General features: G+C 35.8%; 1 protein-coding gene across 6 annotated transcripts in view; it reads left to right on the plus strand.

Annotated features, from left to right (window-relative positions):
* Nucleotides 1-248: 248 nt before the first annotated feature.
* LOC6560453 (tyrosine-protein kinase Src42A) overlaps nt 249-19,282 on the plus strand; it is a 38,931-nt gene continuing 19,897 nt past the window's right edge. For 3 of the 6 annotated variants that reach the window (XM_032735507.2, XM_001986610.3, XM_032735508.2), the window contains exons 1-2: nt 249-1,252; nt 6,822-6,916. In XM_032735507.2, coding sequence (XP_032591398.1) covers nt 941-1,252; nt 6,822-6,916 — 407 coding nt within the window. In that variant the 5' untranslated portion in view covers nt 249-940. Of the gene's footprint in view, nt 1,253-6,821; nt 6,917-13,596; nt 13,974-19,282 lie in introns of those variants that run through there. The other 3 variants (XM_032735504.2, XM_032735505.2, XM_032735506.2) reach the window with 2 other exon arrangements.

Below are 19,282 nucleotides of genomic sequence, written 5' to 3' on the forward strand. Positions count from 1 at the left end.
CATTGTTAGACATCGCTGCTTAACATTATTCGATACAAATGTTACGAATTACATAGTTGCAAATCGATGGTAATTTATTTGCATTCCTGTAGCTGACACTTATGTATCGATGCTATCGCTGTAGCAGTGCTTATCGACTGTCGCGTAGGTTTTCATCGGGGAGCCATTTTCGCTGCAGCTGAAACTTGTAAATTAAATAACTTAAAAATGTGAAAAAAATGCAATAAATGGTCAAGCAGAATAGTGTAATAATGTATGTATGTGCCTCAATAGTGTATCAGTGTTTTTGAATTGTTTTCTTAATGGTCGCGTCCAATCCTGTTGTTTGGCCACCCAGCATCACACACATACATACATGCAAGAAATACCAGAAAAATACATACATCAATACGCACTCACAACAGAGCATAGTGTGAGCACTTGGTTTAGTTAGAGAGTAAAAATATACATGTACAATACATACAAATGCAATAGCAATAAGGCAACAAACAATTTAGTTAAATATTTAACCGACGACGCGCTACAAACATAGCCGAAATAGCAAAGAAAGAAAGAAAGAGAGAGATAAGTGCCAACACCCCATGTTGATCGCGAGTGAGCAAATAAGCAACAGCAACAATAACAACAAAAAATAGTGTACGTCCATATATATATATATATTTATATATATCTGTGTGTGCGTGTGTGTGTGTGTGTGAGTGTGTTGTCCCCAGTATAAACAAACGAGTGCAATTGAATTGTAATTGGCGTGCATTCAGTTGCGTCTGTGTGTGAGTGAAAGTAATAGTTATTGCACACACACACTCGTACAACAACAGCAACAACAACACCACAACTACAAACAACTTGGCTTCCATTCATTGCATTTACGTCATTGTACGTCACAAATCACTGCTGCTCCAGCGAAACAGCAACAACAACTTCTTCCATCTGCCTCATCATGGGCAACTGTTTGCGCACACAGAAACCGGACAACGACAAGCCGCACACGGGCGATGTACGAAATCCCCTCGACGATCCCGGCACCAGCATTGGCGTTGGTGTCGGAGTCGGCGTTGGAGTCCCACAGATAGCGATGCCCATGCCCGGTCAGCCGGCGGAGCAGATTCGTCCAGTACCGCAGATACCCGAAAGCGATGCTGCCAACGCGAATGCCAAAATCTTCGTCGCTCTCTATGATTACGATGCGCGCACAGACGAGGACTTGAGCTTCCGCAAGGGTGAGCACTTGGAGATTCTGAATGACACACAGGTGAGTGAATCATCACACAAAATGGGAGAGGGAAAGAACTGAAAGAGAGAGAGAGAGAGCGTGTGTGATAGTGAGCGGAGTGATAACAAAACTGAGCAATGAAGTTTTTCGAATATTATCTTATCAACAACATTTTCCATTTTCGTATATGTTTGAGTGGCATTAATCCAATTGGACTCGCCTTTGGCAAGTTATGCATAACTTACAGCATTGTACACAGTTTCTGAGTACTTTGATCATTTAAGATTTATTATAAGCCCGCCGCATGCAGTTGCTGTTTAATCATGAAAACTCGTCTTAGTCATGCCAATCACATGGTCGGAGTTGTTTTCAATAGTGCTGTAAATGACGATGTGACGATTGACTTATCGCTAAACCATTTGTGTGTTGATATCAAAATAGCAGGAATGTTCATGTTTCATTGAATAGAACTTATCAGAACTTGAAATCTATATTGTATAGTCATATATGGATATACTACTTATTGTCGTTAGCCAGATTTATTTATCGATGTACATAAATAACAAAGTAAAATAAATGAATAACTTGGCTCATCTTAGGTTGAACATAAAATCGATTGTTGAAAATAATATTGCTTATATTTAATGTGTATACACAAAATTCTATGCATTTCACATGAATAATTATAATTTATTAGCGAGCTCTTCTCGAATTAAATTCTATATTGCCAACATTTTGAGTCATGCGTCATCTCAACAATCTCAGCCAAACTTTGCAACTTTTTCATTTTTCGTTTCTGTTTCTGCATTTTTCTACGCTTTTCTGTTTCAATGTCACTGGCTATACATATATATATATATATTTTTTTTTTTTCTGTTTTTGGCTGGAAAAGGGGGGCATGTCGAGCTGGCATAAAACCAGACGCTGTAATTGCGGCCAACGTTGCCACCACTTGCGACTTGCCACTCGCCACTTGAACCGACTCAACAAAACTCAAACTCTCAACTTGAGCCCAGACTGTGCATTTTGTATGCACATCCATCCGTCTCTTTTGTATCTGGTTTTTATTTTTGTATGCATACACTTACTTCAAATAGTCTGCCTACTCTAACTTGCAATATGAATTAAAATAAAATAAAATATTTGTATATAAAAGCAAATTACAAACTGCCCACACGTTTGCTGTTCATAATCGCAATTATTTAATTAGTTGAAGTTATTAAAGTAACAATTGGCCTATTTACTCTTAAATAGAGCATACAAATATCCTTGTTTATGTTTGTCATTAAAATCACAATTGCAGCAGCTCAACTTGAAAAATTAGACCAACAATGAGAGCAGGCCAAGCACCGAAACATTCAAATACTTTGCATATTTTTGGTACAGATTCTATGATTAGCCCCTTGGAGGCCGAATAGCACAATCTCACAATACCACCCACACCGACTGGGGGCAGATTGTGATTCTATTGTGACATAAGGCGCATTCAACTCTTGTAGGAGACGACACATAAACACACATATCAAATTATGGCATGCATATTTAAAGCGTTTACGTCAGCACTCACAGCCATGACCACCTTACGACTGTGTCCGCTTGGCCAATTGTGGCCGCCTGGCTGACTGCTCAGACAAGTGGCGGCGCCTAAAAGCATGACGTCCACCTTTGGCTGTCGGCCAAGAGTTGCGCACTCACAAATGCGGAATGGCCATTCTGTATGATGTGCTGCAATTTTGTAGCCCTGATTACTCTGAACGCATTCCCCATCCCATTAAGATGTTTCTCTCCTCTCCTCTCTCTCTCTCTCTCTCTCTCATCTCTCTCACCCACTCTCTCTCACTCTCGCAGCTGTCACCAAGCAACCAGAGTAGTCAGCCAGCTCGAAGCCGTTTCCGGTAGCGCTGTGAGCAACCAGCAGACGCGTTTAATTAAAGTATAAGTACAACAACAGCAACAACAACAAAAACAACAGCAGCAACCAGACTTTCAACTTGTCATAGTAGCAGCAAAACAAACAAAAATCTGACCATAAACTTCTCTAATCGAAAGTGCACGACTGGAAGATTATTTATGCTTCGCTTTTAACATACTGTATTTGTAATTTTTGAAAGCATTCCTAGAAACCTTAACGGTTTTCTTGATGAATTATAACCTAAATATGAGGATAGAAGAGCTTATCAAATTTATGATAGGAACATATGGTTGCATAGATTGCTGCTTTTTTTTACTAATCAAAAATAGATGTGTGTTTATGTATTTATGTCTGATAAATACATTTTCACTAGCTCCTGATACCCCTTCTACAAACTCTTTAGTGTTTACAGGGTATGTAAACAAAAAAAAAGCTGCCCGACTTCCTTTTGTAAACTTTTTTTACAACTTCGCTCAGTTCAACGGCATGCATAGAAATCAAAATTGTATATGCTCAAATATTTTATGGGTGTGCCTCGTCCGCTTCGTCGTCGTCGTCGACGACATCGTCTTAGCTCGTCGTCGTCGCTACTGTTCATTGTTATTTACCAACACCCAACATACAACACAGCACAAAACAAACACACACAGCACAACACTCACACCAGCTTACACCAGCTCATTCATTCACACACACTTGCAGTTTAGTCGCCTTGCACATCGTATATTGCAGATTCTTTGCGTGCGCACTCTTATACTTTGCCAGAAGAAGTGAAAGAAAAATGAATCGCTTTCATGCTTTTGCTTTTGCTTTTGCAGCAAAGAAGTCGCTAGACTCATTTGGGCTCGGCTCTCAAGCAGCAGGAAGCTCAGTGAAACCCTTCAAGGATTTCCCTCTAGCGAGACTTTACTCTCTGCCTGCTGCATTATGCTTGCAAGTTTCTTTTGTTTGCTGCTGCAGCCTCTTAGTCGGAGATTATGCATACGCTTTTAGCTCTATACAAAGTTTTCAGATTATGTCTATGGCTATTCAGAGCATGTTACGTACACATATGAACACTTTTTAACCAAAGTCAATTCAAGGTAATTTAAATGTATTGTTGTACCGCTAAAACTTGATAAATAAATACGTATTTATATTTTCTTCATGCTGGAAGTTGACTATCTTAAAAGCTAATCGCTAGATTAACTAGATAGAAAACTCAGTTAAAGAAACAAGAATTATTTGAAATTAAATCATCTTGTTTTTTGAAACATTTGTATGCCATTGATTTGAGAAGTGATCCAAAAGTAAGCTAAGTGAATGTCTCGACTTGGGTCAATGGCTTAACTACGACTTTGGTTAACTGTAAAGTCTGGACCTAAACTAAGTAGGACAGCAGTCATGAATATAAATCTGGAGTCTACAATAAGCTGACAACAAAAGAAATCCCATTTCTATTTCACAATCTGAGCATGGAAATGTCCAATGAACGCGTATCTAAGAATAAAATCAATTTAATTTTCACTGGATTTTTTTGTGTACAAATACTTGCAACTGTAGCTACCAAAAAGGCAACAACCTATTATGAAATGCACTAGCAAAGTAAATAAAGCACGAGAGCCAGAGTGAGAGGGAGAAAGAGGAGGAGAGGCAAGTAGTGCATGCTAGAAAGAAAAACATCAAAATCAAAGCAAACAACAAATAAACAATGAACCCTAAAATGTTATGGTACATTGACCTTTCCACAGAGTTTATCGTGTACCGGGCTAATGATAGCAAAGGCACTTGTCTCCCAAACAATGAAAGGGAGAGGGGAATGAATGGTGTTGCTATCTGTCTGTCCATACATCAAGTGAGATGCGTATGCAATCAGCCAACCAATTGCAATTTATTGTTAACAATAATGCGTTGAAAAAAAAAAACAAGTTTTGATATTCCGATGAATATCTAACCGTTATTGTCGTTTATCCCAGCAACGCGAAAACCAAAGTGCTGCACAAATTTGGCAAAAGCCAGTTTCTACTATTGTTGTTGTAATGGTTGAGTTTTTCGGTTTTGTTGTTTTTGCTGTTGTTGTTAAGCTTTTTAACAAAAAGCAAACCAGACATGGAAAGCGCGTAAGCGAACCAAACAAAACAACCGAACAACGAGCGAACCGATTGTATAAAGTTTTAATTTAATTTTCAACTCTTATTTTTTCAACTTTTTTTTACATTTTCGCCAATCGTAACGAAGCAAAACCAATGCGTGAATGGTAAACTGCACGAATATAAAGCACAATATGTAATAAAAATTGCTAAGAGAAAAAAAGCAAATATATAAAAATATTTATGAGCGAGAAGGCGATGCCCTGTAAAAAAATATATGCAAAGTGCTGTATTCTGTACTTGAAATACGCTTTATATACAAAAAAGTATTTCGTTAAGAAAGCAAAATAATGATAAACAATTTTTACCTATTTTATGTTTACACTAAACGTTTTTTTAGTTGCCCAACTATATTTAGCGATATTTAACAAATTTTATGAATGCAAAAGTCTAAGAACATTGAAGATTAATCACCAAATCAAAAACTAGACTTTTGCTAAGATAAATGCATATACCCGCTGCTTGCGTGCTTACGCGGTATAACATAAAAACTTTGACTTGGCGTGTCTGGCTTCTGCGTGTTGTTGCTGTTGTTGTTGATGTTCACAGTTATTGCTGTTGGTTGAGTGAGTGTGCGATTTTTTAAACAGCTGGGCCGACGCGTCGCCCACTGTAAATTGATTGAGTCGACCAGCACAATCAAGAAAATGTTGATTACCCACCCAAACAAATATGAACTATGTGTTTCCAACTACCAACTACAAATGGACAAGTGCCGCTCTGGCAATAGCTATGCGTCCAAAACTGAAGGGTCTATGGGCACATACATGTATATCTTTCTATAGTTGTTAGCTGTTTGGCTCTGGCTCGATCAAAAGACTGCGAAACACGTTTCACATTTGCCAGATTGAAACTATAAAATGAAATTGTCCGAATTTTATTAATTCATTTGGATTTCGCCTTCATTTTTATTTTGCTCTTGACGACAGCTAAATTAATTATTGTTTAAGCTTTTGTGTGAAATGTTGTTCATTGCAACAACAACAACGGCAATAATAGCAATCAAATCAAACCGGCAGCATCTGGAGTTGTTAATTAATTAATCATAAAATTGTTAAAAATCAACGACATAAACATTATACATTTTCTTGTGAAACGTTTACTTGTCAAATTAGCGATAATCATAAATATAAGAATCATATATTGCAAATTTGATGATCAGAAAACAAATTGTTGCGTTATCAGCTTTTTAATAACCTTAGGTTCAGTTCGTAATAATTGAAGGCTTGCAGCCAACAAGAGCGAAGAGACTGTATTGACTACTGATTAGCGACATTTCGCCACCGTTCCAATGTTGATATGCTGATGCTTTCCTGTTGAGTAATTTTAATTGATGAATCAGAGATGGCATATGTCTAGCTTTCCAGTGCTATCTATCAGTATATAAAATGTTGATAATTTTTGTCGTTTATCTCATAATTAAACCAAAACCATTGATTTACTATGTAGCTTTTTGATAGCTTTATCTCAATGTTTTTCCACATTAAATCTCTTCACATATATCCGAATAATAAATACATAGATATTTACTTAATGCATTTGTATTGACTTATTGTCTCATTTACAGGGCGATTGGTGGCTGGCACGCAGCAAGAAGACACGCCAAGAGGGCTATATACCATCCAACTATGTGGCCAAATTGAAATCCATCGAAGCCGAACCGTAAGTACAATTTTCAGCAATATTTATCGTATTTATTGGTTTAATAAAGTTGCCAAGTATTGGACATTAAATATAGCCGGCATTATTTATTTAATGTTAACATAAGTTAAAATTTTAAAATAAAAAGGGATATAATAAATCAGGGAGTATTAAAATGTAAAATATTCCATTATTTATTGCAATGATTGAAAAAACCTAGAAAAATCCCAATCAGATCAAAATGGTAATAAGAAAAGTAAAAACGCAAAAAGAATATGAAATTTGTGATGGATAAGTTGACCGTGTTCAACTCGCTCAGCGGTTTCCCAGAGAAATGTTAGTATTGAAAATTTAGTTAAAGCCAGAGTAAAACGAATTGAAATCGATTTTGTTTGGTTTATTGACTGCCTAATACATATTAACATTGTGCTCTTCTACTTGTTAATAAATATTTGTTATTTGTATGTATGCATAATTATCTTTTCATGTATAGCTCTGGTTGCGGCATTCGCTAAATGTATCCCGGCCTAAATGTATGCAACATTTTTCGCCCTCGGGCATTGGGAAGCAGACATATTAAATTTTATAATGAAATCTGATTTGCATATTGTATTTAATTTGCCTTCATTCATATCCATTTTGTTTGTTATTAATGCTGCTATGGGCAATTGGCAAATTTTGTTATTGTTTTTGTTGCTATACTAACGCATGTCGTGGCTGGCGCCAGACTTTGTTCATATATGCTTTGATGGCATACATATTCAAATATCCAAAAATAAAAAAAAAAACCATTAAAACTGACACAACAGCCAAACTTTTTGATATTTTGCGGAATTTCAATGGTGAGATTTCCTTTTTTTAAAAAAAACTATGTCAGTTTGTAAGCAAACAAAACGAAAACTAAAAGTTAATAAACTGTAATTTTATGTGACATTGATTCATATTCTAGAACCGAACTAGGCTATATTTTAAGTACACTAAATAACCCAAAAACTCATTCAGCTGCGCGTTAAAGGTTTCTATTTATGAATTTTAATGTCGTGCTATGAATCTGTTCCCAATAATATTAATCATCATACTGCCACTTATTCAAACTAATTAGTTTTCATTGCATCATGTGCGTCCCTCGTATTGGGTTTAGTATGCCGGCAAAGTGATTTAGATTTAATGAGCAACCTTATGAACAGCCAGTAAGCCACATATCAATTCTATTTATCCAAAGTGTAAACACTGTATTCGATTACAACTGTCGGTGGGTCGTTAAATTCATTTATTTATTGTAAAACTATTATTTCTTTTGCCTCGTCTCATTTTGTTTGAAGCATATGTTCTGCTTGATATGAAAATAAAACTGAACGTGTGTCAGTGTCAAGTTCAAATGGCTCATGAAATGGCTCAGCTAATAGACTTGACACAATTTCGTGTCAATTTAAGTCAATAAGTGCTAAGCAACTGCTGAAGGATCACTTCTAGAGCCTTTTGACACACATTCCAGGCCAAGCAGAGAAATGCATTTTACAGAAAAAAGCACCGAATACCAAAACGAAATGAAACGCACAGCAAAGATAAGCATAAATTAACAGAGAGGGATGGGAATATGCTGTATAGAGAATGAGAGACAGAGAGAGGGATATTTAAATAAATGGCTGACTGGTCTGGGCGTAGGGAAAAGTTCAAAAACCGGTAAATCGAACGAAAAAATACACAACACAAAAATCATCATTAATTAAATTTATCTTTTCGCTGCTGCTGCTCTGTTGTCCATAACGGTAAATCTACTCAGACCCAGCCTCTCTCTCTCTCTCTCTGTCTCTCTCGCTCTTGGAGCCACTTGAATTGATATGCAGCACTTGGAGCAGACAAATATTTAACAATGTTTTTTAAAATCAAGGAACACTCAAAATCCCCGCCCGAAGGTTTAGCTTAACTGAAATTCCCAGTAGTGCATTAGTTTTATGCATTTCATGTAACATTTCTTAAGCATTTTCAAGGCCAGTGGATGGTTGCCTGTTGCTGTTGCTAATATTATTTTGGCCTAATTGTAGCCAATTGTAGTTGCCGCTTGCTGCGGGCCGCTTGCCGCTTGCCGCTTGCTGTCGTCATATAATTGTATGCATAACTCAGCATTAAGCTGGCTCGCTTCGTTAATTTCTTGTATTTATTTGCAATGCAATAAATTGTATTTAAGTGTATTCTGGCCAGGAGCTTTCTTCTTTTTAATCATGCTTAACAATTTCGTTAATTGTTTCTTTTTCTCTCTCAATTTTAGCAAATTTACATTAAGAGCTGTGCAACTTCGGAGAAGTGTGTCTCTTATATCTTCTCCATCTGTGTGGGGGGTTTTTTTTTTTGCTGGTCATTGTTATTGCGTAATTTAAGCCGAAATTCTGCTGATGTCGTTGTGTTTGTTAAACACTTATTGGCTCTAATTTCTTGAATCAGATTTTGGAAACTCCAGATTTGGAGCTGCTTCCGCATTGTCACGAGACTTTATAAACTGGGTCTATGCATATTAATTGAATACATTTGGAAATCTAATGGAAAAGCTGCGCAAGAAAAAGGGGAAAAACCCAAGCTAAATTGATAATGTATAAATTTGACCCAAAATGTTGTCATCTCTTAAAAACCCATAACTCTTACAAAAGAAAGTTTGTTTGCTAAAGAACTGCATAAATGTTGTAGGACAAATCTGAATGTGGACAGTAAATTGTTTCAGAAAGTCGCAGAAAGAAAAACTGGCAATGCTATAGAAACGTGGTCAGCTCGAGGTCCATTAATCTATGGTCATAATCTGAGTCAACTGAATGACTCTTGTCATAGGCATTTGCTTAAGGGGTTCAGGGTGTGGTCTAAAAGCTGGTTCATGTCAATAGTCAATTCTCAACACAATTCGTATGCATTCGATAACGATAGATGAGCTGATAGTAGGCTCTCCAACTTGCTGCCAACCAGTCGCAGGGCACAACAATTGAAATATGCATATGTAGGTCAAACAGATGGTATTGGGCTGGGGAGGGACGGCGAGAATGGTGCACTGAACTGCAGATGACATCAGTTGCCTTCAGAGTGAACAGCACATTCGATAAGACGAGGCTAAAACGAGGCTTTATTAAATTCCAGTGAATTTTCCGTATTTTTTATTTTTTGTGGTTGGAAATACCTGGCAGAGTCAGTTAATTGTATGCGTGCTGAGCGCTTTCATTTTGTTTGTTATTTTTTGGGTATTTATTTATTTATTTTTTTTGTTTGTTGACTTCCGTTGGTGGGAAAAACGGCGTGAATGCAAACTATTTGGCAATTGGCTAAGCGTTTGAGCCGTAAAATCGCAAATGGCCATTATCTGGCCACATAAATCACTAATAAAACGCCGTCTCAGCTGACTGCCAATAAGCTGACGATAAAGAGGCGCATCCGAAAAAAAAACGCATATCGGAAGTTCTATAGTGCGTTGAACCCAATACAAACTCGAGCTTTAAGCCACCCACAAACCTAAAAAATATCAAACAGTGTAAATAAATATGTGTATGCAGATTTATATGCCTCATAAATCACACTCAGAGCAATTTGTAGCATTTAAACTATGGAACAGCGGGCTCTGTTTAATGATAATGTTATTTATATACATATATATGTAGAGTGAATAAACCGCACTTACAATAATTATGCATTGAGCTTTTGTTGTTTTTTGCCGATTTAGTAATCTTCAGACGTTTCAATTGAAATGCGAAACTTACTTAAATGCAAGTTTAAATTCAAATCTACAATTAACAATTGTTTTTGTTTTGGTTGCTATCCACATGATAGCTGCCTATTTAGACGATTGAGTTGATTCGTGTTTGTGTTGCGTTTTTATTTTATGCATGTGTATATATAATTTGTATATATATATGTTTGTGTATTTCTGATCCAACCTCATCTTCCGACGCGGAAGGCGACGCCACCCGCAGCTGCTGATTTATATATATATATATATTTATTTTGATTTTGGCTGTAGTTGCTTTAAAATTGTCGCAGCGAAATTTGTGTTTGTGCTTTTGCCAATGATTTTGGTTGCCCAGTTTCAATGTCAGTAGCACAATCTACAGAAGGTAGTGTTATAGATGTTAACCGATCACTGAGAATACAATGTATATTAGTTTCGCACCTAAGAATCTAATAATTATATGATACAATTCTGTTGAATATTACTTCTGCTGACGGCGTGCTTCACATTTACCGTGTGCGGAATCACATGTGGGAATTTTAATATGAAAACTAAAGAGACTGAAATGCAAATGCATTCTGGGTAAATTTAAATGAGTAAATTTCTTATATAGAATTATTTTCGCTCTTGGCTACATTTTGCTGAAAGCAAGTGTAGTCAAGCCTGCTTTCAGAGAAGGAAAATTATAATGATAAAAACACTTAATCATTTTTGTATGCTTATTTGGGTTGTTTATAATTTTGTGTCCGTTGCAATTGTTTGTTATTGAATATGAAATAAAATGTCATTGAACTGTTTGACGATTGCTATTGGATTCGGCTTGCTTATGCTTTGCGTGTCTGCCTTTTTCATATTTTATATATACCAACCAGCAATATAATATAAATGGATATATAATATTCACTTTTATACAGTTTTGTTTCATTCGATTCATGTTGCGTTGCTTTGTATTCGACAACGTTGATGACGTTTCTGTCAGACAGCGCAATGTTCAATTATATGTGGCATGTTAACAGAATTCAATAGAATGCCACAAATCAAAAACAAAAAACAATTGTTTACCAAAAAATTGTCAGCAGCAGCAACAGAAGATACGCGACACGCGGGCAATGCTCTTCAGCAAGGTTAAATAATGTTTTTTTGAATAATATTTCCACAACTTCATTTAAAAAATTTAAATAATTTGCACAGCAAACTGTTTGATTACGCTTTCAATAAATTTCGTAGAACTAGCTCAGGAAGTTGAACATAAATAAAACCTGTAAAATCACACGAAACTGTATTGAAAACGATGATTTTATGATTTTCTAATACACAATTTTGTTCAATTTGTCAGTTGAGCTGTCATCAAATTAATTGAGCTGTCTAATTTGTCCGGAGACTCTGTTACAGTTAAGATTGTACTGTTTTTTTTTTAATGATTTCAACTAGGATTTGCATTCAGTTTTGGCAATTAATTCGCATTTTTATTGCTTTCCTGATGGCCTCCACACACGATCCGATCATTATGGGGGACAATAGTGTTAACCAACTGTTTATTTACTGCCAATTTAGTTATTGCCAGGCTAAGTACTATATGGGGTTGTTTCAGGTTTAATTGCGACTTGTTTCTGACTTCCGATTATGTTATTTGCTTAATTTGTAAGAACTGGAATTTCTTTACAGTTATAACCAAATCCTTATTAGCCTAACTTGATTTTTTTAATGTTCAATTATGCTATCTATGGTATTTAACAATTTAAAATATATAATCACACTTTAATATATTTAAATGAAGATATATTTATATTTTATATTCTAATGATTCTTTGCTTATTTTTATTTCTTCTTATTCCATTTTAGGTAAGTAAAACTATCTTATACCACACTTAAATCTGGGAAACTTTTGATGGCACTTTTGATGGCACATTTTTTGAAAATGGTAATTTGAGACCATGATCATTCAACTGATGTTGATGATTAATATCCATTTATATAACTAAAGGTAATTATGTATTTGATACGGTTGTCTCATGCACTTGTGTTATCATAAATTTTCGCCTGAACGTGGATCGATTAATATGCCTGAGGTGGCCTAAAAACACACTACAGCAGCAACACTTCATGTTTTTAGCATTCTTTAACATTTACGAGTTCAATAGCGTTCACAAGAACTCAACAGTTGGCATTTAAAGCGCATAATTTGAAATTTCAACGGCGACAATGAGGCGTATATTATAATGTATCCCCTTTATAATATGTTGATATTTATAAAACAATACAAATGCGAATTACTTACACAAAATGTCAAACAACAATAACAACAAGTTAATTATATTTAGACTGACGTTGATCTTTACAATCAACGCACTTTATGACTAATTACACACGTAATTGTAAAATGAAGTTAACTCATTTATCTTGTCAGCACCTGTTAAGAGCACGAACCGACCAATAACAAAGAGACAACACAAACGTGTTTGCGACTCTTTTGTTGTGTTAGAAGAGCTTAACAACAACAACAATTGAGAGCAGACAACAACAATCAGCTGTTTTCCCAGCTGCAGATCGCAGATCTTGTCGAGTGCACCGAAATCTGACTCTGACCATTGCGGACAACTTACAATCTGGCGTATAAGAGCGGCCACAAAGAGCGCAAACCGTCATCGACTCACGCACACAAAGCCGAAAGCTTGGCTCAATTGTCGCTCGATGCGCACATAGATACACACACATACACACACACGCAGTCAGACGGCTTTTGTGTGTGTAAGACGTACCGCCGATTCGTCGAGTCGTGCTGCTTAAAACCTTTCTATAAAAATTTCATAAACGTATCAGTTGTCTGCGAAGCGGTGCACAAAACGGACGTTGAACGGAAGGTGGCTTACAGTGCCACACAATATGTACATATCTCGTGTGATTTTACAATAAATCAAATATAACACATATATGTATATGTGTATATATAGGAAATTAAATATCAAACGCAAGTGCCAATTTTATTTATTGTGATTTTAACGTCGTTTTCGTGAGCGTTAGAAATTAGTATTATTTTGATTTTTGCATCGCATCGATTTTTGCGTCGAAACTGAGCTTTTTAGAGGCCCTGGCAACAAACCACACAATTGAAATATACAACATATACATACAGAAACTTGTTGCACGCGTGCGCGGCATGTTGGCATACTTTTAGCAGCGACTGTTTTTCTTTGTTCAACAGTGGCTGTAAATTTCGTTCGTTCGCGTGTGTTAGTGTTTGTAATATACCCGCGTGTGTGTGTAATGTGTATATGTGCTTAAAGTGCACTTACTATGTGAAATGGAGCAGCAGCATCGGGCCTCTTAGCAACAATTCATAGCTTAGCTACATGTTGCCGCAGCATACGACCAGAGGTAGAGTGAAGAATATGAGCTTAAAGCAGAAATACAACTTGACAAAGTGGCAAACGCCACAAGAAGCAAATGTGCAACACAATATGTTTATTATAGCTGTTGTTTTTGTTTATTTATTGCTATAGCTCTAGCTGGCTGTGTTTGTTGTTATCTGTTTTGCCGCTTTGTCAAGTTGCGCGCTGGCGCAGAACTTTCTATTTTCTTTGCTATTTCGTGCGGTGCTCTTATGGTTTTATATCCAACACGAGTACTCAAAAAACATACATATATTTATAGGTTTTTGTAGCCTTTAGAATTTCAATGAACGAATTTCATAAGCAATTGAGCATTTACCGTTGAAATGCCTGCTGAGAATAAGTTTGAGCCATTAGAAACTTTTACGTAATGCCCGAATGGAATTGTATATTACCTATAGACCTACAATACCTACCTACAATATATATATATATACATTTGTGTGTGTATTGCATTCATTAACATCCTCAGCTCTTATCTGCGGCTATGTGTTAAAATGTAAATATTTTAAGCCACTTTGCACCAAGCAGCAGTTGGGGCGCATTTTTCGAAGAGCGTTGCGATGCCTGCAAAAAATAATATGTTTGTATGCTTGGATATGCATAAAAAAGACTCTCAGTTCAGTTAGCGATATAAATACTTAGTTAATGGCACTTGCGCACATGGGGCTGTCAGTTGTTACTCAGTTCATTTTTTTTTTTCTTTTTGTTTTCGTATTTTACTTGACATTTCGAATTGGCTTAGTTATTTTTTTCGCTGCAACCTGCGCCATATCAATTTTGAACTTACGTGACTTGTACAAATTGCACTATTTTGCACATACAAACATACATTTATATGGTAGCATATTGGTTAAGTTTGTAGCGGGTTCCACAACATGGTTGGCATGTTTTGTTGGTCTTTTAGTTGATTGACTTTTATAATTCTTGGATTTCGCTTATCGCCATTCAACAGACTTGTGACGCTTGCCTCTTCTTAACTATTGTTTATATAGATGTGCTATGGCAATACACTTTATTTAAACCAATTACAATTATAGTGGTAAAACTCATAAGACTTCTAAAAGAAAATCATTATTTTTCGGTCAGTAAACCATTCGCTTTAAGTTTAAACTGTTTTATGTGGTTTGAATATATTAAAACAAAAAGAATTCTTTTCAAATTGCTTTTATGGCAATATGAAGAACATTTAAACCTGTAAAAGAGAGATTACAATTATATTTTCTAGTTTCTTGAACTTCGTTCAATGAAACTTTACTTTTAAAATGAATTTTATGAAAGTCACAAAAATATTAAAGTTGCCGGATTATGTGATTATCAAGCTTATATTAATTTTGCTTTTTATCTTCTCTGCTTTAATACAAAAGCGAAAAATGTATTTAAGTATATTTTTATTATTCGTTCTAGGGCATCATCTAGTCGAGCTTTTTTAACTGTAGTTTGATTTGGACTTGTTTGATTTTCTCGAGAGAGCTTTGCAGATTCCCACACGCTCCTGCCACTATCTTTTGTGACTGTTTTTTCAGCTACTTTGCGTCACAGTTGGCGTGTGGCTGCTGCGGCAGCTGCTGTTATTGTCTCTTCTTTGTAGTTCGTAAATTTCCTGTCCGTGACTCATGCTGTTGTCAGTCAGTCAGTTGACGGTAAAGCGATAAAGACACAAATACTTACTTACGTACAGACATTTACTTGTATTTCGCATAAAAATTGCTTTCAGCTCAAAAGGGCGCAAAGCGTATAAAAAAAAATTATAGAGTATAAAACAAAACAAAAAGAGAAGAGAAATACAGTGCAATTGTTTTGTGGTTGACTGTTGACATTTTGCAGCAAAGTTATCTGATGACTACATATTTCAGCTTAATGAAGTTGAAGTTTTAATGAGAAGAAACATAAATAACAAGAGCTATAAAAGTTGACATTGCTAATATTAGTGATGATTATCTTCAATAATAGTGAAAACTATAAAAACTTCTTTAAACTTGGACAATTACTGAGAATGCTCAAATATTTATTCATATATGCATTCAACTATAGATAATAAGTTGATAGCTCAATTTTAAGCTTTGTTGTACGCTTCTTTGAATTAGTGCGAATTTTAAGCTGTGGAAATTTTCCACAATGACGCGAACTTCTTGGTATTCAACGCCAATAAATAAATAAAAGCTTTTTTTCGGGTGTATTTCATGCTGAAGCATAACTCGAACTCGAAACTGGTTGTCGAAGGAGCTTCACTTTTATCTCACACTTGGGGCTTCACTCAGTTTTCGATTTTTGTGTAGACCTCTTATTTTTTTTTTTTTTTTGAGTCTAGCTAAAACAGTTTCCAGCCCATTTACAATAATTACATCCGAGGCTGCCAAAATGCTCGTCAGTGTCTGCTGATTTTATATATATATATGTGTGTGTGTATGTGTTTTTTTGTTTTTTTTTTTTGGGTGTGCTCTTTTGGGGGGCTGGTGAACTCGCTTCGCGTGGCCAAAGTTATTTGGCGCTACTAAAATTAGTCGATGCTCTCGTTACCATTGTGCAATGACCCAAATCAAAGTCAAACTCATTTCATACATGTGTGTGAGTTTTGCTTAGGTTTCGTGAGTAAAGTTGCTTTTGGCCAGGTTATTTTAAAACTTTTTGGCTTAGTAACAATTTGCACATGATTGGAAACTGCGCTTTCGGCAAAGTCAGAGTCAAAGACATCGAAACACGGTCAGTTTTATTATTTTTTTTTTTGTTTTTAAGGCGGAGAAAGTATATGTTTACCCGTAAATTTTAGCTTTAGTTCGAATTGAGTTTTGCTGTTGTTGTCTCATGTATCAAATTAGTTGATTATTATTAATTTGTATGGGGCGTGTCGTTTTGACTGACAATGCTTTGGGGTTTCATAATTTGCTTGGCAACAAATGCTTGGCAACAATGTTGCAGCATCAAATGGCTCTCACAAGCCACACGCAAAAGACAATAAGCAAAGAGCTAACCAAAAAAAAAAAAAAAAAAAAAAAAATTAAATAAAAAATCAGCAGAAAAAACAAACCGGTTCAAATTGGGTCGTAGTACTTTTGAGTGCAATTGTTACCTTTGAGCAGCAGCAGCAGCAACTACTACAGCAACAATAATAGGCAACACTTCACTCATTATGGTAGTTATTATGTTGGTCTTGTTTCAGTTGTCTAGGCACGCGCTATCAAGCCGAACCACCAACACACTCAATTCGACTTGGTTTTGTAATGAATTTCGGATTCGGTTAGCATAGGTCAGTCTCCAAGAGGTGGTTGGCGAGGGGGGTGGTGGGTACACCCTTAAGGCCTTTCGCAACTAACCTTGTTGGTTCTAATGCCAACGCATTGGCATTCCATTGGCCAATGAAACAAAACGCTGAAAGACACGTTGAAAACTTAGAAATAAATCGTTTATTAAATAAACATCTATTAGCGCTCATTTTGTATACTCACAGGTTTGACTGATTATCTTGGCTACTGTTAGCCTTCCGACTCGTTTTTTTTTTTTTTTTTTTGTGCTAATGCATATAATTTTTTTTTATTTCTTAGCGGTAAGCACATTAATTGAGTTCCCGTTTATATAAATAATAAAAAAAAATGACTAAAAACAAAGAGCGACTAGTTCTAATGGCAAAATGCAGCTAATTATAAACACCAACAATAACTTAGAAACACACATACAACACAGGGACTTTCGTCTGGGCGTCTGGTTCGACAGGTTTGTGCGTGCTTAAAAATATATATAAATATATATATATAAATGTATATATTATATTGTTCTTGTTGTAATTACTGGTGTCAGGTGTTTTATAGAAACAGTATGCACTCATGTGACTTTAATATATTAAAATACTCTATTCAAAAGCGGAAAGTGTCTTACTACGTATATAAGAATTTCGTGCGATAATTTCACTCGGCTCGCTTAAATAAAGATATCACTCAAGCAGATAAGTCGGCATTCTTGTGTCACTAAGAATTGCCAAGCAAATTAATATTATATATATTTTAACTGGTATAACATTATTTAATTTGTTTCGTATGGCTTTGTTGCTTACAAATTGCTTACGATTTTAGAGCGGATAACTTAAAACAATCAATTTTAATTATCATTATCAAGATGTACCATAAACGTAACTAATGACAGCTGTAAACATTTATCGTATTCAATTATCTAGCTTTGAAGTAGTATTTTCTACAAAACAAGCTTGAAAGTATTCAACAATGTTCTAAATGGATTAATGACCATTTTATAGCTGACCTAGAAGAGCATTAATGATTCGACTTGACTTAATTCAAGCATCTTTCTCACCTCTACTTTAAGCCAGCTTTTTTGTGCCAAATGAGTCACTGCACAACTTTAACAGCGCTTATCAAACGCTGATAATGAACTGACTACAAATGATTCTCAATTTATTGGCGTAAAAAAAAAAAAGAAAAAGAAAAAAACAAGATGCCTTGATGTATTTTTGTTGTTTCGTTTTTCGTATCGTTTGCTGTTTTCGGTTTCTTTATGGCCTGACATTGACATTTGCTGATTCTCTTGCTCAGCAGCTGTTTATATATAAATATTTTTTTTAGTCTCCGTTCCATTGCCCATGCAAACAGTGGATGGATAGGGCGGGGAGGTGGCTTGTACTTGTTTGTAACTACATCCATTTGTCTCCAGCCTGTCTCCCAGGATGTCCACTCCACTGCATGCATTGCGTCCAGTGACTTCTCTAAATCGTTTTGTCTGAAGTGCCTATGCCTGCGCTCGATCACTTTCCCCTCCCCAATTCCCCACTCTATCCCTGTTTTTTATTATTACTTTTTTTTTATTTGCTTTGTCGGCAAGTTGTCAGTCAGTCGCCGTAAACTTGAACTGCTCTGCGACTGCTGCCAAGTCCAAGTAGTTTCCATTTCCATATGCGGCACTACAGCCTTGAAGTCAAACTTATTTACATACATGTACCATGTGTACTCACTCTTATACATTTACATGGCATAAAAAAAAATAAAATAAAAAAATAACAGTTCAATGGTCAGCTAATGAAGACCACCTTCAGTGGTTTGTTTCTCTAGATGTCGCTGTGGTTATTAAACGCATAAACTTGCGTCTCTGCTTTAATTATTACCAATTATTTCAAGCTCAAACTGCCCACAACCAAAAAGACAAAAAAAAAAAACGAAACAAAAACCAAAAAACTCTTAATAAATATTTTCGTGGAATTGACAATGGAAATCATAATATTTGTTTTAGCTTACTGCTATTTACCGCTGACAGCAAGAATGATATTAATAGACTTGTTTGCTCAGCTGATTG

Source organism: Drosophila grimshawi, unplaced genomic scaffold (genome assembly GCF_018153295.1).
Source record: "Drosophila grimshawi isolate 15287-2541.00 unplaced genomic scaffold, ASM1815329v1 contig_1367, whole genome shotgun sequence".
Classification (NCBI taxonomy): domain Eukaryota; kingdom Metazoa; phylum Arthropoda; class Insecta; order Diptera; family Drosophilidae; genus Drosophila; species Drosophila grimshawi.